The 27768-nt window shown below is 41.3% G+C and overlaps 1 protein-coding gene across 1 annotated transcript; it reads left to right on the top strand.

The window, feature by feature from the left end:
- The first annotated feature begins 756 nt into the window (after nucleotides 1-756).
- Nucleotides 757-25676, top strand: LOC139656679 (CD151 antigen-like). Its single transcript, XM_071534286.1, has 8 exons — nucleotides 757-945; nucleotides 4337-4421; nucleotides 8440-8631; nucleotides 19718-19792; nucleotides 22708-22812; nucleotides 23591-23749; nucleotides 24008-24094; nucleotides 24220-25676. Exons 2-8 carry the CDS (start codon nucleotides 4338-4340, stop codon nucleotides 24277-24279), a joined length of 762 nt encoding a protein of 253 aa, XP_071390387.1. The 5' UTR covers nucleotides 757-945; nucleotide 4337; the 3' UTR covers nucleotides 24280-25676.
- Nucleotides 25677-27768: the final 2092 nt, after the last annotated feature.

Raw genomic sequence — 27768 nt, 5'->3', positions numbered from 1 at the left:
GATAACGTCACTGTAAACTCAACTGTATGTATGTATGGCATACTCACTATAAGTACCGAGGAAAATTAAAGGAATATAGTGATTTTCTATGTCCTATACCCTATCCATGGGTTTTGTGGAAATTTTCCCGAGGTACAGTTCATAGCAGTCATCTGATACATAGAAATTACAGAAGGCCTAGTAACTGTTCCCTTTTACTGGCTAATTTATATATATTTATATAAACTCTGTGTGTTATCTCTTGGAACAACCTGGAAGGATCCTTGGCTTACTCAAGCAAACTTTATAAACCCTTCACCTTCTTAACCAGCCTGAAAAAAACGGTTTCCATCCACCATGAAACATAGGATGCTCAAGATATTTAGCAAATTAATAATGCCATCAACTATTATAATTCTAACTTAATTTGGTTTTACACCAATTACTTGCTGATACATTACAGATTAAATGAGCCTCATGAAACAATGCGAATGCTGTAATAGTCTGAGAAAGAAGTTGTTCATAACTAACAACTTTCAGTCAGAAAATTATCCAAACTGATGGACTGTGCGAACTGAATTTCTCAGCCAGATCGAGGAATGGAGGGAGCCATGACAGGAACCAGGCCATAAACCAATGCAAATAAAACCTAAAATCATTTCCACTTTGCCTCACCATTTTCCTACCTCGCATGACTGCTTGCATCACATGGAGGCAGAGAAAATGCCCCAGGACAGGAAAAAAAACACAAGAAACAACAGACAAGGTGGCCTGGGGTGGAGTCAGCTCCCAGACCCTCCAGTCTACGTGAACACAGCCTTTCTGCCTTCCTACCCTCCTGCTTCATACGGCTGTCCGGGAACCTTTATCCAGTGAACTGGGAATGAAAACAAGCTATCTTTAAGCCTACGTTTTTTACACATTTGCTCTCCTCTCTCTATCGACAGAAGATAAAAGAAACGGCAGGTAAGTAAAAGCAGGAAGTGGGTAACTCGACACTTTTCAACTCGCTGTTTGGGGCCGCTGCGGCTTCGCATTGCTTAGCATTGCCGTCTTTTCTTTTATCGTTAGAGTCATACTATTTAATGTTTCAGCTTTTTATATACGATTGTTTGCCTTTTTACGCTTTTACAGTTCATCAAATCAGACACATTTCGATGTTCTCCCCGATGGTAGCGCTGGTTGTAGCAGCACAGAGGACAACCGAGTACACGCGTTATACCGGTTAGCCTTACAAGCGAAAAGATGCGCTGTAGGCTATCTGTAAATCACACAACGTTGTTATTCCAGAGTTTTGTCTAGCAAACAATCAAAACTAGGATGTTTACGCTGGGTGGTCTTCATGAATAGTAGCCTAACGGGGTCCAGGAATACTCTACTTAAAAAGAGGCTGACAGACAGTTAACAGCTAAGGTGAACTCAAAACCATATATTTTAGCAACAAGCCACGAGAGGACGTACTTTACATTGATTTTTATCATAGCTAATAGGCGTTTTTGAAACGAAGCGAAACGAAGGTGCTAACATCGTTTTAATACAATGAAAACACAAATGTGTAATACATATTTTCCCTTTAATCCGTGTTAAATGCCGTTAAAGACGCAAGTAATGATAATACTAATATCAGTAGGCTAATAATCAACTGTTATTCTTCCGTCAAGCAGAACGGCAGCTAAATAATGTGATTGCTAAGCGAGCAGTGATTTTCGATTAGCGCATGAATACTACAATTTATTACTGTTATGAGGTCTCAGGTGTGTTAAAACCGGCTTCGAACGTGGCTCAGCCAATCAGAACTGATGCTCGGAACTATAACGCCTTTCAACTGGGTGTTCCCACGATTTAATCAATTAAGTTTGAAGAGAAATTCATTGTTCATTACACCGTTACAGATCAAAATGTCTTAACAGTTCAGATCATTTGACATTATGTAGGCTAGGTGTAAAATAGTGTTAGTTATGTACAGAAATCATTTTGTTCTTTTCAATAAAACACAAATGATTTCTATACATAGCCTAGCTAACAGTATAAAAAGTAAAATATTGTGTTCATCCATGTAACTAAGCATAACTAAACAACCTGCAACCGGCATGATGACTCATTTGAAGCTAGAGCGTTAACTCACTAACTTCGTTGTTCTCATTTTCTCCACTAATTTGCACCATGCATTAGAGTAATGTAGGGCCAAGTGTAGTCACAGCTGAATCCTCATAAACGTACACTGAAATGCAAAAATCATGGAAAGGGAACTGACATAAGGAGATCAATAGGCCTATCCCGGTGATGGCTATTTCAGACTTTTCACAGTCATTACTTTTCCATTTCTTCTGATAACCAATCAAACTAACAATCACAATTGGTAGATGAAAATGACAGTTTCATCGAAAAACTGAAATCTATCTGTCCTAATACTTTTGGTACCCTGAAATAGACAGTAGACGAATCGTGTTCTAAAAGGACTGCAGTCAATTACTGCTCATCCAATAGACCTGAAAACACCTCACCTACCTTTTTTCCATGGCAGTGTCTAACATTCAAGTAAAGCCGGTTGCTTATGCGGAAACAATAGAGAGTTTTAAGGACCTGTGCCAAGTATTTCATCACCACAATCTCATATAACAAAACAGCAATTAGCTTATTAAGTGCAGTCTATGGTGGTGAGTCTATTATGGTGGTACGTCTGGGTTTTGTTTACATCTTGTTTAAGGGGCCTGTGAGTGAAGATGTCATGCTCCCAATCTAACTACAGCCTAGTGAGACCAGTAATTGTGCAAATTGATTGTTCTCCAAAGATAAAACCTGGCTACCAAAGGAATATTTCTCGTTGTGTTGTTTTAAATTTTTGACCTTAGATCATAGATTATCGCCGTGACTCAGCTGTGCTTTGTCAGTGTCTAAAAGGTAGAATAAGGAGTTGCCAATTAAGCCTTGTTTGAATTTAATTAACAGGAACACACTAACGGGGCCCACCACAACAGATGGTCAACAGACAGGCAGACACACACACACACACACACACGCATCTGAATTGACATAGCTGTGTATGTGGGAGAGGGGGAGCCGACGGGAGAAGGAGGAGGAAAAAAAGGTTAGAGTTTGATGACTAAGAAGCAGACAGAGAAGGGCGAGCCCGGACTTGATTGGCAAGCGAGCCAAGAAAATTGTGGGGTAAAAAAAAAAAAAAAAGGATGTTACACTCGGGGAACAAAGACTACATGAAGGCAGTAGTAGCTTGTGTTGTTCTGCGATGTGCTCTATAAATCTTTCAGACAAACTTCAAACTCGCTGGTCTATGCGGGAGTCGTGTTTGTCTGCCTGTGTGGTGAAAACACTGTCAGATTTAAATCTAGTCGCACGTACTGTGGTTTAAATACTGGGACTGTTAGAATAACGCTTTTCATTCTTTTACAAAAGTTGTGTATAACGTTATTTTGCTTTACAATGCGAGCACAAGGCGTGGTTTTCAACTTTAGCTACCATTCATTTGATTTATAAAACACATCCTTCTTGAAATATTCATGTCACTGTTAACAGCAGATGTCACTTGGCCTGTAGAAGCGTTGGATGTTGCAACCGGGCACCAGGGAAGTGGGTGGTTATAATTCCCAGCCTTTGGCAGTCTCTCCGCTCCTACTCAGTGCTTAGTCATGGATCTCTCTGCATACACATGTAATAGCTTGGCTTTGGCTCACACTGACTATGCCTACACTGCTGATCTCATATTTACTCCCCCACGGTCTGCATTAGCCCTGTAACTTCTCATTGCTAAAGGCACCTGACAACAAAAGGAAGGTTATCTGTTATTCAGTTCTCTAATCCTATATCCCATACACCAAACGTGCCACTAGCCTGCTTTGCACTTGTTTAAATGTTTGTTTCCCCATATAGGTGGAGCTGTTAGAGGTAGTCTACAGCTCCACCTAGTCTACACAGATTAAAAGGGATACCATTTAATTTAAGATTTTGTATGTTATTCCTATGGTCTACGACTCAACTCTCTTCCAAACCTGTGTTATTGTCACCTAACCTAACTAAAATCTGGAGTTGTTCCATGGACACATGGAGCTTTTATGCAGAAATGAGTTTTATTCTATTGAACTAATATCAGTTCTGAACAAAACAATATACCCTTATCCCCTGAAGAATCCCTGTTTACCATCTTTCACAACTCTGTGGCTCCAGAATTTACTTCTTGGAAGTAAATTGGAAGTTCAATATATTGACTAGATTGTCCTAGACTGAATAATGCATATTAATTTTTAAATTTAGTGGTATTCCACTTTAATATAACTGAAAGTGACTCCTTTATTGGTATGAAATTGTCATAATTGTTCTGAAATACTCTTATCTTTTACAGCATGGGGGCATACGAAGAGAAAAAGGAAACATGTGGAACCGTCTGCCTGAAATATCTCCTTTTTACTTTCAACTTTCTTTTCTGGGTAAGTTTTCATTGAGGCTGTGATTCAGAGTTAAAGCAAAGCGTGGATTTAATATCAGAAGTGCACATGTTGGTGTTCAGACCTGAGACTTATGCTTTGTGTTAAGTGCAGGCGTGTCGCAAAACGTTTGTGATTTAGATTTACAACTTAAATTGTTTATGGCTGTGTGAAGTCTATTGAACTTAGTGGTATTTTTAAGAAAAGTGCAACACTTTTCTGTGTAATAATAGGCCCTCATCTAAAATGAGTTGTGAATATGAAAAGCCAATTTGATTGGTTCGAAGTTATTAACTTCTCAGGTAATTCCTTTCATTTTATTTTATTTTTTTTTTTACAGTGTTTTGATTTCAAAATGACACACAGTTCCCAACCTGTCAGTTGCCATAATATGTGATTCCTCCACACTTAGATGACATTTCATTTAATTCTGGGTTAGATCAACTAATCATTGCAAGTCATTTTATAGATAGCCTCAGGCTATCCAAATAGCTTGATGCGGATCACTGAAGATGAAAAATACTCCTTCATTTGCATATCTATGTGTCTGTGTTGCATTGGACTGTCTGCATGAATTGACAATGTCAGCAATGGCTGTTGTGTGTGCCAAGTCCTCCACTTAAATCTAATTAAAACAGATCAATTTAGCCTGTCTATTGTATTAAAATGAAACAAGCCAAGCGGGCCAACACAATAGGCCCAGATCATTTGTCAAAAGCCCCAGCAGCCTTAATTGAGATATTGAGTATTTCTTGATAAGCTAGACGCAATTCAGAAAACATGGTTTCTGGGAAAGATGAGCCTTTATTTCAAGGCAAAACAGATTAAGGCCCTAAAATACAATGCATCCTTTCACATTCATACACAAAAGAAAGGCCAGTCATACACTACCATCGCAGATGTGCACATATGCCTGTGAATAACTGACTTTTTACATGACGTTAATTAAAAAAATCGGCTGTGACAAAACTTTGTATGAAGCCTTCAATAATGGCTTTTTTTTTTTCGGGCAGCAGCAAAATGCCTCCTGCCATTCAAGTTCATAGAATTAAAGGCAAGTGCTTTTTTTTTTTTACAGAGGACACAGACGATTCATTGAAAACCTCATTCCACAAAACTTTCCAGTGACAAAAACTTGGCGTTCCAGGGGGAAGGCGCTACAAATAACCGATTTCACAACTTGGATGTGCTACCCAACATAAGAGTTGAGCACCAGTGTGGCAGCCTTAGCGTACGGATAGGGAGCGGATGTCTGTCTCATTCTCACTCTAGTGTGTGAACTCGCACTCTGTCTGCCTGCTTTGCCCATATGTGATAATCATCTGTCTGCCAAAGGATCTGATTTGTCTCAAATTGGCTGACAAACAATCCTGAGCCTTCTGAGTGCCACATGCCAGAGTTACGACCATATGAACGTTTTGGGACCAAATCAAATCTTTCAACCTTGGCCTTGCAGTTATTTCCCAAGGGTTACCTTTGTGAAAGAGGCTATTTGTCGTCGAACTAGAAAACGTGAACCTCATGGCTAAATTGTCGAGCGTACAGCCCCTTATGACTACTAAATCAGGCAGTTTGGAAAAAGCATTTCAGTGAGGAACAGTGCATGGGACTTTTACGATCGGAGGGGAACTGCTAGTTTCTTGAAAAATATTTAATGTAGGAACGTGCATCCCAATGATGCTGCAACACACTTCTGCAGGCAAGTACAAAATATTACTGGACTGAACTCCAGAGACCAAAATGAACCAACACACTGCAAGATACCCAACCATACACCCACTGTAGTGTGTGAGTATTTTGTTGAATGACAGCTGTCCGTTTACCTTAGAAGTAACATACATCACAGTGTCCCATTTTCCCTTGATATAGATTTGAAAGAATTTGATTCAGAGAGAACTTAGTACTACTTAGTACTACTTAAATACTAAAAGTGAATGTTTATTAAATTAAATCTTTGGTGGCCTCTAGCGACACAATCTCCTTGGGATTGCAGCAGGACAAGATGGATTTCATTTCACCCTTCTGTTTGGGGGCATCACATTAGAGGTGCTGGAGAGGTGGTGGGTTCACACAGCCTGAAATGACAAGAGAAAATGAACACAAGGGCATGCTTTTTAGTTTGCAGATCTACAAAAAGTAACCTCTCCTATCAAACTGAAAAGAAAAGCAGAAAATTAGAATTAGAAAAGCAGAAAAAATCTCATTCAAGAAAACACCAAATAATTGCTTTTTTAAATTATTTTGTAGCACAAAAATGTGCAAAAAGGGTCAAGCGCTTCACTAATATTTATGCATGATTATGTGTATATATGTCTAATTCTTATGTTTTATGAATGTGTGTCTTACCTTTTTAATTTGTAACCAGTTGTAAAGTCGTCTAGTGCAGCTTTCAAGTTTATTCGCACAGGAGTCACATATTCCAGTGGCTCTGACTGCAGGGAACAGAAGTCTGCCACTTAATTGACCCGTTTCTAGATAGACCTGCAGTCTGCGAGCCTCTAACCGCAAGTTTGTGGACATGTTGTGCTGTGAAATGGGTTAGGAGTGCACTAATGAACTGTAATGCAGCTGAGAGATCAACTTGTGTGTTCCATTACTAAAAAGAAACAGATCGAAATGGTGAGGAGCAGGGGTTAAGCAGGGATGATGAGATCAGGAATAAACATCTATATGTCACTGTTGTCGCATGAAAACTTGGCAACTCCAGTTTTGTTGATTTTCACTTTTGAAGGATTTCATGGTTCTGTGTAGGCTGAGAAAATTCTACCAACCCTTGGGCTTATAAAACCCTTTGAAAACCCCAAACTTTGGATAAACTTCAAAAATATTTGGACATGTAAGGTTTTCACCTGACAGCAACAATATTTTATGTATGTGTATAAGAATGTACATCTATATATGTGATTAGCGTATTATGCATACATATGCATGGTGTCAATATGCAATGCATTCTTGCATTGTTCATTATTGTTATGTGTTTTGATGGCAGACTGTCTCTGGGTGTGGTTCAGTCCTGCACCCCACATTTCCAGCCTGTCCGCCTGCCTGCCTGTCTAGCATCTGTAGCCAACTTCATCCCTTGTAAATTAAATCTAAATTAGGTGGGCTGTTAGATTGATTGGTTTGGCGTGGTGACAAGTTTTTGTTGCAGTGCTGCACCATCTGCTGACTCGTCATGGCTATATTGTATTGATTTAATCATTCCTCATATTCTGTTTAACCGGTAGATGATGTTGAAGAAGATGGAATATACTCTGGTCGCAGTATGCCATCAGATACGGCCAGTAGTCACATGCTGAATTCAAGCTATGCACGGTTATCTTGTTGGTTTTGATGCCGATTAGTGCATCCATCAAAGCCTGTGGGCTTAAAGAGGCTTGGCGCTTTACAATGCATCAAAATTCAGGCCATATAATTGCTCTGTAGGATTAAAGTCAGGCATCTCAACAAACTTTTTAAGAAGGCCTCGTTCCATAACTGACATCTGTGAAAACAGAATCAAGCTTTATATTTCTCAAGCCTCTCAAGTAGTAGTGATGATCGAGGATCAGTGGCCAGAGCCGCTCAGATCATCTCAATACATTCACAATACGCAATGATCCTGCAGCGTAAGCTGATCCAAGAATTGATATCTTAGACAATTGTAAATCCCTGTGGCAGGGAGGCCACACTCATCCATTTAAAGGTAGTAATTTCAGGCTTCTCCATTATCACTTTGAAGGGTAATAAATAATAATTGAAACCGAACCTGACGAAGCCTTGGTAAAACGCACTGTTCGCTATTTTTTTATCTGTCTAATAAAGTAATGTTATAAATTATGGTTGGCCTGGCTTCTCCTTGAGTGCAGTGGACTAGACTAGATTTAATAATTGAAACCCTTTTAGTTTCTTTTAGCTTTTGCTTTTGTCTCCCTCAAGTCCTATATTAGCAGTGTTTACTCTTTTATGGGCCAGAGTCTTGGCTCCACTGTGCCAGGCCAGACACTGGCAGAGATGTGACTCTTATCATGTTTTCTCCCAGTTGGCAGGGGGTGTTGTGATGGCAGTGGGTGTTTGGACCTTGGTTGAGAAGAGCGACTACATCAGCCTCCTCTCCTCCAAGACCTACGCTGCCTCCGCCTACATACTGGTCCTGGCTGGAGCCATCGTCATGGTAACTGGCGTGCTGGGCTGCTGCGCCACCTTCAAGGAGCAGAGGAGGCTACTGCGAGTGGTAAGAGATCATGTCCGGGGAGTGAGATAATAGAAGCTGCATACAGTGTGAATACATCAAAGTGTGTAGAATTGTAAGCATTTGTGTTATGCAGGTTAAACAGAACTAAACCAGGCAGTGGGATAGTAAGCATTTGCCCTGCATGCGTAATACCATTATGAAATGTGACATACTCACAGCCACGGTTCGAAATTACCAAGCGCCAAATGCCAGTAAAATTTGTAACTTATTACTTCTATTTGAGACGATAACATTTGCATTCCTCGGTTCAATACAGTCTTCGGTCTTTGCCTGTCCTCAAACATTTTCCCTGCTGGCCACCGTACATTCTCTCTGACCGTGAGCAAAGCAAAACAATGGCTCTGTATTATACAGGCTGCTGATTGAATACCTGTTGTGCTGCTCTACACAAAGCAGTAGCGGCTAAACTTCTGCAAACTTTACCTCCTGTTTCCCTTCTGCCAGATGCTTAACCAGCCTAATGTTTGCAGAAACATAACGTTATTCCCATGTGGCAACACACAGCAGGTGTGAGGCCACTAATAAAGACAAATGAAGGCCAGGACAAAAAAACATCTATTGTAGAAGTGAGTGAGCAAGTTTTAAATTAAAACTCTAAATCTATTCAGACAGTACCTGATTCTGTAGATGAAATGGCATTGAAAACGGGTAGGATGACATATTTCCATGAAAAATACTAAAAATGATTCTCAGCAGGTAAAATGTTTTTCATTAACCAGCCCTTGGCAGGTGAGCCAGAAAGTTAATTTTGGACACCTCTCGAAAGTAGTGGTTAGAATAACATTGCAGTGGCACACAGGGAAAATGAAGATAGAAAGTGACTCTGGGCCCCCCTCCACTTTCCTCTTGTCCCACCAGCACCATTATTCCAACTATGACAAACATCTCTGTCTACCCATCCACAACTCAAACAAACTCCATACATTATTTACTGATCAATTGTTGGACACAAGTCTAATTGAAATTATGACTTTTAGTCACTACCCTGATAGTGTTAATTGGCTCTCATAACCATACTTTCACCAGTAGGCCCCTGTTCAAAATCTGTCTCAGATGACAGTTTTGTTTTAGTTTGCACAGGAAAAACCTAGACAAATTTTATTCCTGCTTGTTCAAGTTTGTCTCAGATAAAACAACAATTGCCGTGTCATATTTTTGAGAAAGGTTGTTTTAAAACCAAAAGTATAAAATTTTCATACACTTGAGAGCCACAAAAGGCATTTTAGTCAACAAACTTTAGGGGCATTTCCTCAGCATGGGGTCCTTGGTAATCAGTATCACTATTCCCCCACTGCAACACCCCAGGTGCCACATGCATGTACTGAGAGCCGTCCGATTGCCAGGCATAAAACAAAACCTTTCATAGGAGTGTGTGTGCCCATGGTTGATTTGGCACATTGTGTCCACAGACACAGCAGTGGGTTGTGCCAACAGAGACACCTGCATGGCACTGGAAACGGCTCACAATACACACAGGCATAAACACACAACTATGCACACACACACACACACCCACTGCAGCTCAGCTCAGTACAGATCCAGGCATTTCGACATGGGAAATTTATGCAGGCGCACTATTGTATGCAGAGCTCAAATGTTTGTGTCTCATTATCTATGCCGATTCATGCGTCATCTTTGGCATTATCCGCTTTTCACTGCAGAGAGCGAATGCGGCGCAGCCCAATATTTTCAGTTTGAGAGAGGGCAGAGGCCGTAATGTTCACAGTGCCCAGCAGGTGTTTTTTTATGTGCAGCATTCATCAAGTAGCAAACAATTGCCTGGGGACGAGGTTAGTATCGCATAAACAAAGTTACGAGGCACTTAATTTCCTTTAAGTTTCCCCTTAAGTGTCTTGGAAGGCGAGAAAAATACTCTTAATCTATATTCTTGGTCAGTGTTATGCATATATTACAACAACTCCCTTCTTCTAATTCATTGTGATGCACACACTTTATTTGCTTTTTCTAATGTTTTCTAAGCGCAAAAGTGATCCATAAATGTTTTTATGTCAGTCATTTCATCACCAATAAAAACTGAGATGTCTTAAATCAACATTTCACTTCAGTAAAACTTTCTTCTTTCATCTTCGACTTTCAATTTTCATCTTTTTAGCGCGCATGTACGTAAGTTCAAGACCAGATCACCACCAATAGTGATGTGTATTTGTTTTCATTTTAAAATTGTAGTCGCCAGTAATAATAAATGGACAGCATCCACGCAACGCAGCTATTTTTTTATTATTTTGTGGGTGTTGACTGCAGATTCCCAGGGGCAGCTGATGTGTAAAACTGACCGCTCATTTTGAGGCAATAAAACATTTAAAGTGAAATATCTGTGAAAGTCCCTTGTTTTTAGAGAAGAATCCAAGTTATTTGATCTGTGGTTTAGCACTGCTTGTTTTACATGGAGACCTGTGAACCGCTATCTGTGCCTCGCGTGCTTGGGAATGCACAGCGCATCCTGAGGAGTTAAGATTAGGGCGATGAATCACAGGGAAGGAATGAACTTGTCTGGGGGGAGAGATGCTATCGGGAGATTGTTAAATAAGGGGCTGTGTGTTTGTGTGCGAGCAAGATTGGTGCGAGTGTTTGGCACCTGCTGAGAGAATACGGGAGCAGCGGTGCTTAGAGAGGCTGTCCTGTAACCTCAAGGTCACAGGTTTGAACCCCACAAAAGCTGATCCGTCCCTTACAGTCCGTGCCATCATCGGGAAAGTGTGTGTGGTAAATGTGAGCGATGCCTGGCTGTGCTTATCTCACTCCAGTGTCTATACCTGCACACAGTTAATAAGATTTAAGATTTGCTTTTTTTTTTTTTTTTTTTTAATAAGACCATATCAGATTTTCCTGAAGGTCTTTCTGATGTCCATGAAAAGTGTGAGTAAGGTCGATAAGATAGAGAGAGGAAGAAGAAAGTTCTCATTCTCCCATGGGTGGGAGGGGTGTGGTATGCGTCCGCAAACACACGGCTCCATTGTTTTGGAGGGGAAAAGTGACAGAACAGTGTAGCACTTCTGTGCAGGGAGTGGAGGGAAAAACCTTTTTCCTTCCAAATGACAGAGCCAAATGGAAAGCAGTGCATCCAGAGGCTGGAGCCACCTGTGGAGAAACTGACTTCATGCACTTTCACTGGCCACATTACAAGTATCTCTCTCTCTCTCTCTCTCTCTTTCTCTGTCTGTCTCTCTCTCTCTATCTATCTCTCTCAGTCTCTGTCTCTCTGTCTCTCTCTCTCCCTCTGTCTCTCTCTATCTCTGTCTCTCTCTCTCTCTGTCTCTCTCTCTCTCTCTCTCTCTCTCTCTCTCGCTCTCTCTCTCTCTCTCTCTCTCTCTCAGTTCAGTGAGCTTTACTGGCATTAAACTAACAATATTGCCAAAGTGATAAGGTATAACACAATTATACAATTCAAAACAGCATTTAAATAATAAATAATGGGTAAAGATGCAACATTTAAGTTACAACAGGCCACTTATATAGAGTGACAGTAGCTTATGTACACTGTATATTGATTATATAGAATGACAATGGGTCAAATATAGTATACAAGTATAGAATGATGAACTGGTAAAATATTTCAAAATCAGGTCCAGTTACCCAGAACCTCTAGTTTTGTGACAGGGCATGACGGATTTTGCGGCGATCCGGGCGGTTTATCCTTCACCCGTGAAGATAATGAACTTACCTTCATCACTTAAATGAGGAAATTCGGGCAATTATGGAGTCAGATCAGTCTCAATAGGCAATAGCCTAGTTTCTGAATTTCATCTTGGATTGTTTCCTGCAGGAGGAGGAAGAGCATTTCTGTTTGTACCTCCCCTGCCACGCAGTGACCACATACATGTTCCCCATGTTTACGGTAGCCATGTGTTTTTATATTGTCTTTTTTTCTGTAGTCAGTTGGTCGTCACTGAGCCTGTGTTTGTTCAGGATTCGTCTCTGCCCCGTATCTCTGACGGAGTAGAGATACTCAGCCAATTCATGTTTTCTATTTAGGGCCAAATAGCACTTTAGTCTACTATAGGCTTTTGTTTCATTTTTCCAGTGTTCCAATTACAGATTTTGTTGACAGATTGATAGTTTGCTTTATTCTGGTCTTTTGATTTTTGTGATGGGAGCTTTACCATCAGCTTTCAGGGTTCATCTCTCTCTCTCTCTCTCTCTCTCTCTCTCTCTCTCTTTGTCTCTTTCTCTTTGTCTCTGATTCTCTGTCTCCCTCGTTCTGTCTCTCTCTCTTTCTGTCTCTCTCTTTCTCTCTGTATTTGTTTCTCCCGCCCTGACACCAGTTGTCTCACCATATTTCTCTTTTCTCTCTGTCTCTCTGCTGCAATTTATTTCTCTCAGGCAACAGGCTGACAGAGCTGCGAGCGGAAGAGAAGATTAAAGGGCTCGCTGCTTCATAGTTCATTTATGTCATGCTGCCGTCTGCTTGTTCTGCAACCTGATGAGTCTTTCATGACTTAGTTATGACCATCCCTCGTCAACAGCGAGCAGTTATTCAGCTGCACGGCGGAGTTTCTTAAAACAACCCTTGGGGCTTCAGCAAGGGCACAAGAGCTAGACAAAAAGTTGCTAACATAGTGTTGTGTCATGAATAATTAACCAGTGTTTTGACAAAGCGGATATTGAAACCCGCTCCCGCTCATTTAAATTCATTTCCACACGGTGTTTGATAGCATAAAAATAGGGCTAGGCTGAGGATCGTTTATATGGAATGAAAAATACATAACCCTTTCTTACTTATTGCATTTGTGCACATGCCCGTGTGTGTGTGTATGTTTGTGTATATATGTAGGAATATGAATGACAATGTTGAGAAAATGATTCCATCATGATGTTTTGGAAATTGGTCCCAAGGTTTTTGATTTATAGCGTCGTAACGCCGTTTATATCGGGATCTGTGCACACCTTCTTTGTGTCTTGTGTGTTTTTGGGATGCACTGTGCATCCTGAAGAGTTAAGATTACGGCAATGAATCACAGTGAAGGAATGAACTTGTCAGGAGCGAAGGAGGCTAGCAAGAGATTGCCAAGGAGGGGAAATATAATGGAGTTGTGTGTGTGTGTTTGTGCTTGTGTGAGAGAGTGTGTTTGCTATGCTGCGTTCACGGCATATTGGATTAAGCGAAAGAAAGGGATGATCTCAACTTGGAAGCACTCAAGTGTTTAACTTGTTGGAACGCCTACATCCAAAATAATTTTTATTTAGCAATTTAAAATCAACTGTAAATGAACTGCAGGAGATATTGCTTACTATTTATGAGTAGAGTTGATTGTATTACTGTGAATATTACTGATTTTTTGTTTTTTTTATCTTGGACCTTTTTATTATTCTTGACAAATGCTATGGAAATACCCAGAACGCATATACAGCTAGAGCCAAACCACCGCTGTCCAATTCTGATCACAACACTGTCCAGCTCATTCCCATCTACCATTCAGTCCTTAAGAGGAGCAAACCTCTTGTAAAAACAGTTAAAGTCTGGTCTACCGAGAGTATTGAAACTCTGAAGGGGTGTTACTTGAGCACAGACTGGGACATCTTCCATGAGTCTGATTTGAACAAATCCACAGAAGTCATCACAGCTTATATTAACTTCTTTGTGGATGCTGTGATACCCCAAAAGACAAAAAAATGTATCCCAACAACAAGTCCTACATTACTAAGGACGTCAAGGATTGTATCAAACGCAAGAGGCTTGCCTTCAGGAATAAGGACCAAGTGCAATACAAGTACAATACAAGGAATCCATTGAGAAGGACTTCTGTGCAAATAATACAAAGGAACTGTGGGCCACTATGAAATCCATTACAAATATGACTCCCACCAGGAAACCACTGCACACAACAGATGACAATACCATGGCAAATGATTTGAACAACTTCTACATTAGGTTTGATTCACATGATTTCTCTTTAGAACGAGACAGTGTCATTAGCACCGTAACGATTGATGATTGTCTTCCAAGGATAGACATTAGTCCCAGGGAAGTCACAAGACTTTTTAGAAGAACAAACACCAATGGTGTTTGTTCTTTGTTTGTCCAATGGTGTCTCAGCTTTCCTTTTGAAGACATGTGCAGAGGAACTTACACCAGCCTGGGTCTCTGTCTTTCAAAGGTCTGTTGATTCACATACATTTCCATCTCTCTGGAAAACGGCAATCATTACTCCTCTTGCAAAAAAACGTGTTCCTCAAGAATGTAATGACTATAGACCAGTAGCCCTGACCTCTATTGTAATGAAGTGTCTGGAAAATTTGATGGTGTGGAAGCTGAAGTCAAACATAAATGGACAGTTAGATTCTTGTCAGTTTGCCTATAAAGACAATCGTGGCACTGATGATGCAATACTAACCATAATACACTTTATTTTGCAATACCTTGAAAACCCCAAGGCCTACGCCAGACTGCTGTTTGTAGACTTCAGCTCTGTTTTTAATCCTTCTCAGTAAACTCAGACAGATGTCTGTTAACGCATATATCATCAGGTGGTATCACTCATTTTTGACCAGCAGGACCCAGCAGGTCCGAGCGAACCAGAACCATTATCTGAGTCTAAAGTCATCAACACAGGTGTTCCTCAAGGATGTGTGAGTTCTCCCATTCTGTTTACATTATATACAAATGATTGTACAAGCAGTCACCCCAGCACTTTTATTGTCAAGTTTTCTGATGACACTGCCATCTTGGGACTCATGGATACAGACACTGACATTTCTGGCTATAGTTTGGAGGTTAAGCAGTTTGTACAATGGTGTGATGACCATCATCTCATAGTAAACACTAAGAAAACAGAAGAAATGATTTTTGATCCAGGACATCTGGGGGATCATTCTCCACTACTGGTCCATAATGCTTGTATTACCCAGGTTCATTCTTACAAATACTTGGGTACATATTGACTGTAATCTGTCTTGGAATGTCCATGTGAATTCTGTATGCACTAGGATCCAACAGCGACTCTACTTCTTGCGAAGACTCAGGGTGTTTGGGGTTGGACAGAGGGTATTGATGTTATTTTATCATGCTGTGATAGAGAGTATATTACGCTACGGAATCTTCGCTTGGTTTGGTAACATATCAGTTAAGTTAAAATCACAAATAAATAGACTGCAACACACACTCCACACAGCAATGAAAATGATGGGGGTGAGGGAGCATCCCTCCCTCCAAATGCTCTTTGAGAAGACTATAGTTAAACAGGCTAGGAAAATTATCGCTGACCCCTCCCATGTCCTATATTCAGAATACGAACTGCTCCCATCAGGTAGACGCTACAGGGTTCCAATTAAATACAGGAAAAGATACCTGAATAGGTATAAAAATTCTTTCATCCTTCTATCAGTGAATCTCCTAAACTCAGGACATAAGGAGGGTGTGAAATGAGGGGCTGTGTTGCATGTACTTGAATGCACTTGTTTGTGCTATGCACTTTGTGTCTGTTACTGCACTATAATTATATGTATTTTTATGTGGCAGCCTTTATGTCCAAGACAAATTTCCCTAGGGACAAATAAAGTAATCTTGAAACTTGAATCTTGACTGCTGATATCGGTGGATTTGCTGCAGTGTTTGCTGCTTGTGTTGACTTCCACAATTCATGACGCCAAGTGGAAGATATCGGAGCCTATAAAAAAATGTCCACTTGTCCTACTTGTAATTACCACTAGGAGACTGACTTTTTTTTCCCAGTTGGCAGCTCATATTTACAGTAAATCCAACATGAATTGAATGCAGCATTAGTAAGGTCTGTGTTTGGCACCAGCTGAGACAATGCGGAGGCAGTATGGTGGCCTGGTGGTCAGAGAGACTGTTATGTAACCAGAAGTTTGCAGGTCGAGCCCCTGCGAAAACCAACATGTGTCCAGCAGCTATCTGTCCGGTCAAAGTCACCTTTAGCGTGACACTGAACCCCTGCTTGCTCACTCACTGTAAGGGCGGCGGTATTCTTAGAATGAAGTCGAACTTAAAATAGAAACACAGTTGAACACGGCGCTGCATACAAATTTGTGTATACTCGGCTGCGGCTTTGTATTGTTTGTTTATTTCCACTCCATGTCAGTGGGAGTGCATGAAGATTAAAGGGGATGACAGTGACAAAATCAACAACAATGGCTGCAGTGAAAGAGTGACAAAGGCGGAATATGAGGGAGTATGAGGATGTAGAAAACATTTGATCGGTGCAGAAATCTTCTAACAAGCTCAGCAAGCCGAGTCTCAAAACAATTCATTTTGAAGAGTTGACCGCCAGATGTTAGAGATGTAAACCAAGGCGATGAACCGGAAAAGGAAATAGAGAAGCTTTTCCACAAGGCAACACAACCAGTCACTTGATATTTTGGACCAATTGCAGACGGTCACACACAAAATTCGACAACTTCGGCCAGGAAGTCTGTGCACACTGTGGAGTCTGAAATGCGGGACTTCTGTTTCCCCGCAGTCGGGTCATTTTGTCCGGACGAACCTGCCGAAATCAGTTTCCACCTCACACCGTATACCCTGGCCTTAAGTCGCCCTGGATAAGAATGCCTGCCGAGATGTAAAGTGTGTGTGTGTATGTGTGTGTGTGTGAGTGTGTGAGTAAGACCAGGAGGTCTTCTGGAGTCACTGCAGTCAGTAACTCAACCGGCCCAGCTCACATAGGTTCTCTGTCGCACCTTATACACATCACTGTCACTAAGCCGTTGTGTGTGTCCAAGAGTGTCAGTGTGGTATCAGTGTGTGGTGCATGCTTGTGTATGTTTGTGTATGTGTGTGTGTGTGTGAGTAGGAGAGAAAGACCATAGTCCATAAGTATGGTAGGAGTCACGGAAGTCGGCCTTGCACTAACTGAGTTTCCAACAGCCACATAGGTTCTCTTTCACACCATGTCACTGTCATGGAGCAGTCGTGTGTGTGTGTGTGTGTGTGTGTGTGTGGGTGTGTGTGTGTGTGTGTGGTCTGATGTGCGAGAAGGTGCTCTGTCCGTATGTGTGTCCTTCGCATATCTCGAGAACCGTTCGTCCGATCTACTTCACACTTGGCGGGTGTATTGCTGGGGACCCAAGGACGTGCAGTGTCGGATTGGACACGCGACACGTTCAATATTAATAAATAAACTTTGAATAAACAAGTGCTCTGTGCAGCAGCGGGGCTCAAAGCAAGCGACTGGAAGCGCAGTGTCGAGTGTGAAGTTGTTTGGATGAGCAGTTCTCGAGAAAGCTGCGAGCCACAATACCGGAGGCCAAGCAATCGGCCCGTTCCGAACAGGCATGTTTTGAACCGGCACTGCACTAGTTTCTTTAATCAGACTTTGATATACGAGTGCATTTATGTGTCTATTGCCATTCTCCTCCACCAAACCTTCGGCTCTGCATCAAAATGCATTTTACACTCCGCTCAGCATTCAAGCTCAGAGCCACTTGGAGATGTAATCAGCTCAAGCTATCAAATCAAAGCCCGAGTCCACTTTACTGGGCTGATTTTCTCTCCCTGATAGCAATGGGCCAGAGGAATTTGGGTCAAGGTTTTCTTCAGATAATATCTCTTCTTGTCCTTAATTCTGAAGGAGCTTGGCATGAAAAGCAGACCTTCCCCCTAACTCTGATGGGCCTGGTCACGAATCAGATATCGCCGATAAACTCGGGACAGCAAACCCTGTGCTTAAAGGCACAGTGTGTGAGCTGTTGTGCTATTGTGAAGTGGCTGTCTGATTGTTTTGCAGTTTCAGCCGTCAGTGAGCATTTATATGCCTTTCAAACGGCTGAAAATGATCTGCCATATCATAGCGAGGAACAGAAAACAGTTTCACTTTATTTTGCCTAACTTTTTAAGTCTAATCAATCAGTTCTGAGGCCTCTTTTGTGTCCCGCCACCATGATACATGATAATACATGGTAGAAACTCCACACTTACGCCACTTATAGAGCAGATGATCTGATTAGAACGTAGAGCGCCTTGCTGCATAGATTTGCATATTAATGGAGAAAAAACAGATTTTCTTGAAACTACTATAACTCCTTAATGTTTTAAGATGCAGAGTTCATATTAATACCACCCATCTGTTATGTGAAGACAGGTATTCTGACATAGAAGTATTTGCTAATTATGCCTTCATTAGCTTAATTAATTGCCTAATTAGCATGAGTGGTTATGTTTAATATGTCATAGTGATTATGGACACGTGGTACATAGTGGAAATAAGTTCATATAGGCACAAAATGTCAGCTAAAATGACTTGTTGGCCAACACTGGGCATCATTTATCATTCAGTGTTCAGGGATAGATGAGCAGGATTATATGAGCAGTCTCTTATTTCTGTACTTATTTACCTCCTATATTGATAGTCTCGGCCACAACATGTCAAATTGAAATCTTCATCATCGTCTCTATGCTGATGACAGAAACATTTACTGTCCTGCTGCAAACTTACTGCCCTGGAGAAACTCCGAACTAGCATTTATATTGTACAGTTTACATTTTTGTCAGTTAAATTGTCTGAATGATGAAAAAGTGAAACTTATGTTTACAACCAAAGGCCACAAAATCTGTCTCCCACTTGGAAGGAAAAGTGATTGAGACTGCTGAATCCTTTAGTTCCAAGTTTTATGTTTCTTTTTTTCCAGCTAAAAAGAGAGCTGGTGCCACTTTTAATGCCAGTACTTCATTATGGCATTTTCAATATTCATAAGCCTCCTACCAATGTCTTTGTGCCTTAGACACTGTGTACCATATGTGAGAAACATCAGAGGACTTGTGGAGGAAGCCCACATTTTATAGCAATGGATTTATTAACAGTATAATTTTCATTCTCAGGTATTTCTTTATTGAATGCCTGTTCAAAACTTCCATGGACAAGAATTTGTATTTCGAATTAAAGTGTTTCGTTATTCAGTTCAGTGGAATGTGAGCAGGACCAAGGCCACAATTTAAAGAGCAATTTCATGTAACATTTACATCTATTTTGTCCAAGCTGTCCTTTTAAGCGATGGAGCAGAAGAGCCAGAATTTGAAGCCATCCGTCCCGTTCATCACATTACCATCCACTCTAACTGTATTTTCTCCCTGTGTCCCTGTCTGTGTCCCCAGTACTTTGTCCTGCTGCTGTGTATCTTCCTGCTGGAGATCCTGGCTGGCGTCCTGGCTTACATCTACTACCAGCAGGTAATGAAAAAATGGTTAATTTTTAATGTATTTTATAAAAGTTATGTTGTACATTGGAGGGAGACATGGGAGTGACTGACAGATATGGGAACAGTGGATTTCCATTTCAAATGACAAAAAAAGTGAATTAAATAGAATGAGTGACAGAAGCTAAGATTTGAGTCTGAATGAAAATGAAAAAAATACACAGTCTTAATTGAACTGTGTTGGACTTTTGTCGAAATGCAAAAGTCAGCAAGTCTCATATGAGCTGACTTCCTCTCTTTTTGTCTGTTTTCCATTCACCTATTGAAATGTTCAATACCAGAGGCTTCTGTCTGGATAGGGAGAGAAGAGTGACTCTCTTTTTCTCTATTCTTATGATGTCTGTGTCAGTTAGTTCAATAATAGAAACATCTTTAGACAGTAAACCATGGATTCAACAATTATTAAAAAGCATCGGCATACTGCAGTATGTGGGAGCTTACCATGAGTTTGGGAAATTTACCAACTTTAACATCATGCATGCTGTTTTTTTCAATCTATCATTTGTTTCCCCCTTTTTGCAGGTAAGTGTTAACTTAATCGTGAATGTTGTTTTGGTCCTAATCTTTTATCTGCTAGACTTTGCTGAGGCTCCTTCACATAAAATAGTACATGAATTGTGTTCAGTTATAGAAGTCAAGATACCTTGACTTCATTAGCCCAGCGATGGCATTTATCATTGCTCCAGACAAAAGCTTTTGGCCCCAGCATCATCATGTTGTGTTGATGAACAGTGGCTATGGATCTGAAATAATATCCTAAATTGATTTTCACTCAATAAATGAAAACTATGTTCAGTAGTCAGTCTAGTACAATATAGCAAATTTTGTCAGATCTAAAAAAGAAACAGTCTGATGTCTATTTTCCCCAAAATCCCAGTGAAAATGTGATCTAGACATTCAGTTAACACCAGCAGGCACAATAGAGCAGAATGGCCACAAGAAAGAACAAAATGAGAACATAAGGCCTATTTGCGCTCTGCTGTTTACTTAAATGATAGTTGGACCTCTGAAAAGTCCTGCTACAACTATGACAAACTATATATAAAAAAAAAAAATCGAAATTGCATGATTGAAAAATATTTTGTGCCTCCATAATCTGAACATTCAAGCAGAAACGATGTAAACACAGGCAACTGCTTCACTTCCCCGATGGGCATGGCATGTGTAGTCCTGCAAATTCAACCATGACAAAACCAGCATAAATGGTATTGCAGGGAAGAAATGCAAGACAGTCTAGTAAAAATAAAAAAATAAAAATCACACCATACTGCTTGCGGTACATTTACAAGTCCAAATGGGATGAAAAATGTCTCCAGTTGCACACATATCAGGGATAAAGGCACTGCGTCAAAATCTTAGCAATACGTGCCTCATATGTTTTTCAAGTGAAATACTCTCACACAGAGCTGGACGTCTTATCTCTTTCGTTTCCTCAGCCAACAAAGAAATGAAGAACATAGGTGAATGACTAAAGAGAATAAAAAAACATGAAATGTAGCTACCAGGACTCACTTCTAAACAATAAATACACACAATTTTGTCGAGAAAGGCGATCACATAAGTATTTTCTCATCTCATGTGGCTCATGTACAAAAACAGAAACAGGCAATCTCCCTCAATATATTCACAGTTTCAGTTTTAATGGTGTAGACTTAGGCTGACTGCATTGCAAGCAGTTGCAAATGAGAAGAATATTTTTTTCCCAGTGTTGGCAGGCATTATATTTACATGACATTGCTTGCACCAGCGCTGGTGTCAGTCCCATCCAGACAAGTCTTAAGGCCTGGTGGCTTGTAGCTCAGCAACAGGATTTTTCCTCAGTCTGGAGGTGCACTGCTATCATTATAACTGCCTCATTCATAATACACAACTCCTCTGAACATGAATAGTCACTGAGCTCCATGGCGCGCTCTCTCTCTCTGTCTCTCTCTCTCTCTCTCTCTCTCTCTCCCTACCTCAAGCCCTCTCCCTCGCTCTCTTCTGCAGACTGTTACGAATTAAGTTTCTCTAAAATCTTCAAAGCCTCTCCTCTTCTCCCCTCTATTCTTCCTCCCTTGTTATTATTCCTCTTTTTTTTTCCCCCCTCTGGTTATGAGTTGTGACGACTGTACGTTAGCCTCTTATTTTTCTTAATCTGCCTTGCTTTGCTTTCCCCTTGCCATGCATCAGCTTGCTGTGTGTTTTCAAATTGCATGAATCACATGATTGGAAGCTAGAATTAAAGTTTGCATTTACTTGCTTTTAATGCAATGCTACATATATTCACTGCTCCACCTGCCTGTTTCCACTTTATTCTCTGTTTTAAATCTTGAGTTATTGTCTCTCTCTCCATTGCTGTTTTCGCCTCACTGCCGCAGTCTTTCCCATACTGTCAACAGGTAAAATGAAAGCCAATGTTTTTTTTGGGTTTTTTTTTCTCTGCATCCCTCCTGTCTTCTCTTCCTCTCTTTCTCTTCACCTCCTGTCTCTCATCTCTCTCTCTCTCTCTGTCCTCCCTCCATCTTTCCGTCATTCATTCCCTTGATCTCTCCTTCACGCTTTGATTTACAGTGGTTTCCCAGCTGGCTTGTTGCCATAGAAACTGAGCCCCCCAGACCTCCCATTCCCCCAGTGAGCGTATTCTGCCACTGGTCTAGAGAACAAAAACACAGACTTCCTCTGCCTTCGCCCCGCCGTCTTCCTCCTCTGCTCCCCTGTTTTTAGAACTGCAGTCCGTGACGTTTCTCGTCAGGAGGGCGGTTAGATCCTGTGTAATGAAAAACCAACTAATTTACCACTTATAATTTTTGGTCATGTTCGTGGCAGGCCTGAGGTCTTTTGTATGCCATGTAGTGGGGCTGCTAATACATACGTGTGTGTGTGTTTGTGTGTGTGTGTGTCTTTTAACAGTTGAATGCAGAGCTGAAGCAGAATCTGAGGGAGACCATGGTTCAGAAGTACCAGCAGAAAGACCAGGAGCACGTCACCAGAGCTGTGGACAAGCTGCAGCAGGAGGTAAGACTCTCCATACCATGATGGATGGATGAAACCAACAGTGTGATGGGTCGAAGAACGTTCACTTCATCCTTTTTGTCGACACAAATTGTGAAACGTTAACTGTGGATTACGTACTGTGTTAGAATGCGATCACGCCTACGGTTCGTTTGATCCAAACCACAGTGGGAAAGTTTACCTTGGTTAGTTTAGGTTCACACTGCCCAATTACAAGCAAACCAGTTGTTGTAAACAAAAGTCACATGGTTCACAAGTAGCTTGTTTATCCCACCAGGTTAGAGATTTTGGCGGCGGGCGGAGTCAAAACAAATCCGATTCCAGTCCTTGTAACTTTAGCTAAGCATGATGGACTTGTCTGAGCTCTTTGCTCTTTGTAATTTGCCTTCTCTGGTGTTCATACCAGTCAAGAACACATGAAGAGACTGCATTTTGTTATGCTAGGCTTTCCAAGCATGAGGAACTGCTGGATATCAGGTGTCAACATCCGTCTCATTATTACCCATAAACCCTTGCGTTTTGGTGTCTTTTCCTGTAGTTGGTTCGGATGACATTCTCATTCCTAACAAACCACACTGCAGTTCGCTTGTTTTTGTCTTAATGAGGTTGCGTACCTTTTTCATCTTGCCATTCATCTTCTGGAAGAAGTTGCCATGTTTTAATGTTCGACGACGAGTGATCCGTTGCTATCATCAGCCCTTACTCCATATGAAATCGATGATTCCCTTCCATTATTAGCTCTAACTTTTACCTTCTTCCTCTGTCTCTGTATCCCTGTCAGTTCAAGTGCTGCGGGAGCCACAATTCGTCAGACTGGGCCGAGAGCGCCTGGATCCGCTCCAGCGAGGCGGACGGCAGAATGGTGCCTGACAGCTGCTGTAAGAGCCCCTCCGAGGGCTGCGGCCACAGGGACCACCCCTCCAACATCTACAAGGTGGAGGTGAGGGATGCCGGCTCCCTGGGATAGGGGTGCGGGGGGTGCCAAAGGTTGAATTTTCAATACAGCTGGGCGGGCGGGCATCAATATTACTGTCATGTCTCAGTATTTCAAGATCGAGGCATACAGAGGTATAAGGATAGATAGAAAGAAGAGCTGTCATATCCAAACACATTCTTTTGTTATGAGACTTCAGCGTTGCTCTAACAATGACTGATGCAACATGAAGACACACTTAATTTGTTTTCATTTTTCATTTAGGGTGGCTGCATCACCAAACTGGAGAACTTCATCCTGGATCACCTGAAGATCATTGGAGCAGTGGGTGTCGGGATTGCCTGTGTACAGGTGAGGAAAGAACGCTTTTTTGATCACAATCTGCTTGCACATAAACAGAGATGAAATGAATGTGGACCTTTAGACATTGCAGTCTCACTAATTTATATTTTCCCTCTCCTCCATCCAACCCCCAGATCATAGGGATGGTGTTTACCTGCTGCCTATACCGAAGTCTAAAATCAGAGCCTTACTAAGAGACGAAGAAGAATAGTTTGTGGATGAGGGAGGTAACTTTTCTTCGTCACCACATGCCATACTCAAGTAGCCCTTAGGTTTATTTTTTTGCCATGCACATAGGGGAAGGAAAAATTGGCAAGGGATAAAGTTGCGCCCCTGAGGATCTCAGGGTGGAAACACACTGCAAGGTTTCTTGGTAGGTAATTAGGCACCAAAATTACAGTCCCAGCTACAGCTTCAAGATCAGCGCTGTGAAAAAGCCTTTGAGAGAAACTGATTTTGAATTTTCACACTAATTCTCTACGTATATCAATGTGGGACAGCCTCATTGTAGTTTTCTTCCACCCTAGCCGATCCTCTCGATATACATTCATGTTTGCGGAACCAACAGGCAGACAGACCAGTTGCCGCACCCCAGAGTGGTGTAAAAATCAGTGGACTAAAACTGCACTTTGCAGAAATTGCTAATCCTGGTCGCAGCAGCTTCCCTTTCCCTGCAGCGTGGTTTAACGAGCTCCAGTCCACCTCTGGGGCCCACTTCAACCACAACAACAATATTTTACTTCCATGTTAAGTAGCCAATCATGCATTTTAAATATTTGTTTTATAGTGGCTCTTAAGCTTTTAAACTGTTAGTTTTTATATTTTTGTAAATGACAATTTTTTTTTTGGTAACACTTGAGGTGCTTCCTTATGAGCTATTATTCTTGCCTTTATTGCCTATGAGTGTTCATGGTGACATCTTAATATTTTGTCATTTTCGTATCACAACCCAAAACACATGTTGAGAGTAACACAGTAAACAGTTACAGCCAGAGCAGAGATACACAAATGTCTTGCTCAGTGGCATATTGCTGGCATTGCTATCCAATGTACAGTTACTCCACCAGTTCAGTGATTTAAACAAGCAAACATCAGACTGACTTCTATGAGGAATGACAGCTGATGGTAGAAAGTGATTATTCTGCCTTATTGCGTATGATTGTGTTAATGATACAAAAAGCAATGCTACCAATATTGCTCATAAGAAGGTGCCTCTATTTAATTTTTACCGTCTTTTTATACAAGGGATTTATCCACTGATGCCAAAGTTGTCAACAGTAACTTTGTGTAACGATCTACTGTATCTAAGGGAGTTTTCCTTCCAGCCTTTTCCACATATCTACTGATGTCTTTCTTTACCTTTTTAGATTGTTTCAAAAATGAAGATTTTGTTTACTTTTCTATAGACCATAAATATTTTATTGTATTTAACAGACAAAGTGGGAGGAGATGATTGTCACTCACTATTAGTATGAATCTTTTCCATGTGTGCCTCAAAGATACCACTAAATTAATCAAACAATCTGCTGTACTCCTGTCCTGGTGATAATCCAGGAAGTATTTTAATTTGAATAAACATCATTCAACACAATATACTTTGCCCATGCTGTATGTTCTCTACCTCAAGGTACATTTTGTATTTAAAAAAAAAGAAAAAAAAGTCAGATGACAAATGGACAATTCAACAATGTCTTCACTGTATCTAACTAACAATTTCATATCCAATGTGAGTGCTGAAGATTCATTTAAAAATACAGACAAATACACTGAATATTTCAACAACACTGCACAAATGCAACTGCAACAAGCACTGTCCTTCACCTGACAGTTATCAGGTCATGTTATTACACACACACACAATAAATGATTGTGTTAGGACAAAACCCTGTGCCCCTAACCAGTGGCCCTTATACAATTGGCACCAGCTTACAGGTGCATTAGTGTATTAACCCAAAGTCAATTCCCTAATGTTACTGTACTGTGGTGATGTAGGTTTGGGATGAGAGCCATATTCCTTACAGTAGCTGCTGGAGCTGTTGGACAGTATCACCTATACCATGACTGATATATGGCCTGTAACAGGACTTACTGTCCTGTTCAGTGTACAGCAGGCTCATCTGACCCCTCGTACTGTTGAGGTTAGCTGTGCGTCAGTAGCATCACGTCAGTATTACCAGCAATTACTTTGTGTAAACACAGGGAGGCAGCACCCGCCAGGCTTTCATCAATGCAACACCACGCTGTCTTCAGAAGGCACATTGATGAAAACAGCTGGTAAGAGTGTGTGTTAAAGACCCATAGGCCTGTAAGGATACCCCTCCCTCTGGTTAGTTGAATGAGAATGGCAGAAATGCATAAATTAACTATGTTGCTTCCCATAATGTCCAGGAGAAGGCATGCATTTAGGGAAAATGTCTTGTGAGTAGGCATACGGTGACAAATTTCACTTGGCTACTTAACTTTTGGTAGCAAAAAATAGACGATTCATTCAACCAAGAATGTGCTTGTCAGCATTTATAGCCATCCTAAAGGAAATCAAACCAAATGGTTAGCTTGCAGCTACAGACTGCTAATTGGTTTCCTTCAGGATTGCTAACAGTGCAGACAAGCCATTTCTTGGTTAGTGGCAGTGTAAAAACATTTTCCCTCTGTGTAACAGGCGTATGGTGAAGTGAAATGACAGAAATCAATTTGTATTGTCACAGTATCCCTTTAAGGTGCTTTCACGAGCGCACCTCATGTGAAAGCTGAGTCATCCCTTGCAAAATGAGCGGGCAAGTTTTTTTTTTTTTTATGGGGGGGGGGTTTCAGCAGTGAACATTTCCATCGGAGTGAAAGTAGTTCAACACATGGCGAGTTTAATAGGGCACTTTTCCAAGGTACAGACATCTGTGGAATGCAAGTCGTCTGCCCCGCTCTTGACACAAACAGTCATCACCTTTGCTTGTTGCCTGAATTTGCCTTTAAATAGCTGACAGAAATAATGACGAGCCTTTAAACGACCGGTGTGTCAGAAGCAATTGTGTCCTGCTGGTGAAAACCCTCATAAATCTCTGTCCAACTTGCTAGCCAGGCCTCGCTGCCTGTTCCGCCAGCTTACCGTGACACTTCGCGTACGGGCCGACACAGGCGGCACGCTAATAATGCTAGAGCACGACATTTCCAGAATATCTCCCCGATTCTCGCTCAGCAGTTGTCCCGCTCGATGCACATGTCACACAACCCCGCATCTTGGCCTGCTGGCCCGGCGAGCGGCGAGGTCTGCTATTTTGAGTGGGGGCCCTCGCACACCCTTCACCTTCCCCGTTTTTTCCCCGGGAGGTGATTTGATTTCTGTGGCTACAGGACAAATAGGCAGTGGGGAACAGCGGTATACTTTGTCTGCAGCCGGTGACAGGAGGAACACGCAGGCATTCAGTCCCAGGGTCACCCAAAGGCAGAGGAAGCCAAGGGTACAGCAGTGTGTGTGTGTGTGTGTGTGTGTACTATAGAAAAAGAGAGAGATTGTGTTCTCGGGGAAGGACTATAGGTAATTCTGTGTGCAGAATACTTTATTAGTGCTCTGAACCCTATGCATAAACCTTCTCAGCTACAACTGTGATTTTCAGTAAGCCACTACAGGTGAATTCTGCGGCTGCAAACCTAATCTGCTCTCATGTTTATCCGCACGCTCTTCATACTCT

Source organism: Centroberyx affinis, unplaced genomic scaffold (assembly GCF_046629955.1).
Source record: "Centroberyx affinis isolate AG114_WGS23_722 - 3 ecotype Tasmania unplaced genomic scaffold, CSIRO-AGI_Caff_v1 ptg002510l_1, whole genome shotgun sequence".
NCBI classification, from domain to species: domain Eukaryota; kingdom Metazoa; phylum Chordata; class Actinopteri; order Beryciformes; family Berycidae; genus Centroberyx; species Centroberyx affinis.
Note: the sequence above shows the minus strand (reverse complement) of the source record. Positions and strands in the feature narration are given on the sequence as shown.

Coding starts and splice junctions, on each gene's coding strand:
- LOC139656679 (XM_071534286.1), top strand. CDS start 4,338: ATGGGGGCATACGAAGAGAAAAAGGAAACATGTGGAACCGTCTGCCTG. Junction 8,632..19,717: donor AGAGGAGGCTACTGCGAGTG/GTAAGAGATCAT, acceptor CTGTGTCCCCAG/TACTTTGTCCTGCTGCTGTG. Junction 19,793..22,707: donor CTTACATCTACTACCAGCAG/GTAATGAAAAAA, acceptor GTCTTTTAACAG/TTGAATGCAGAGCTGAAGCA.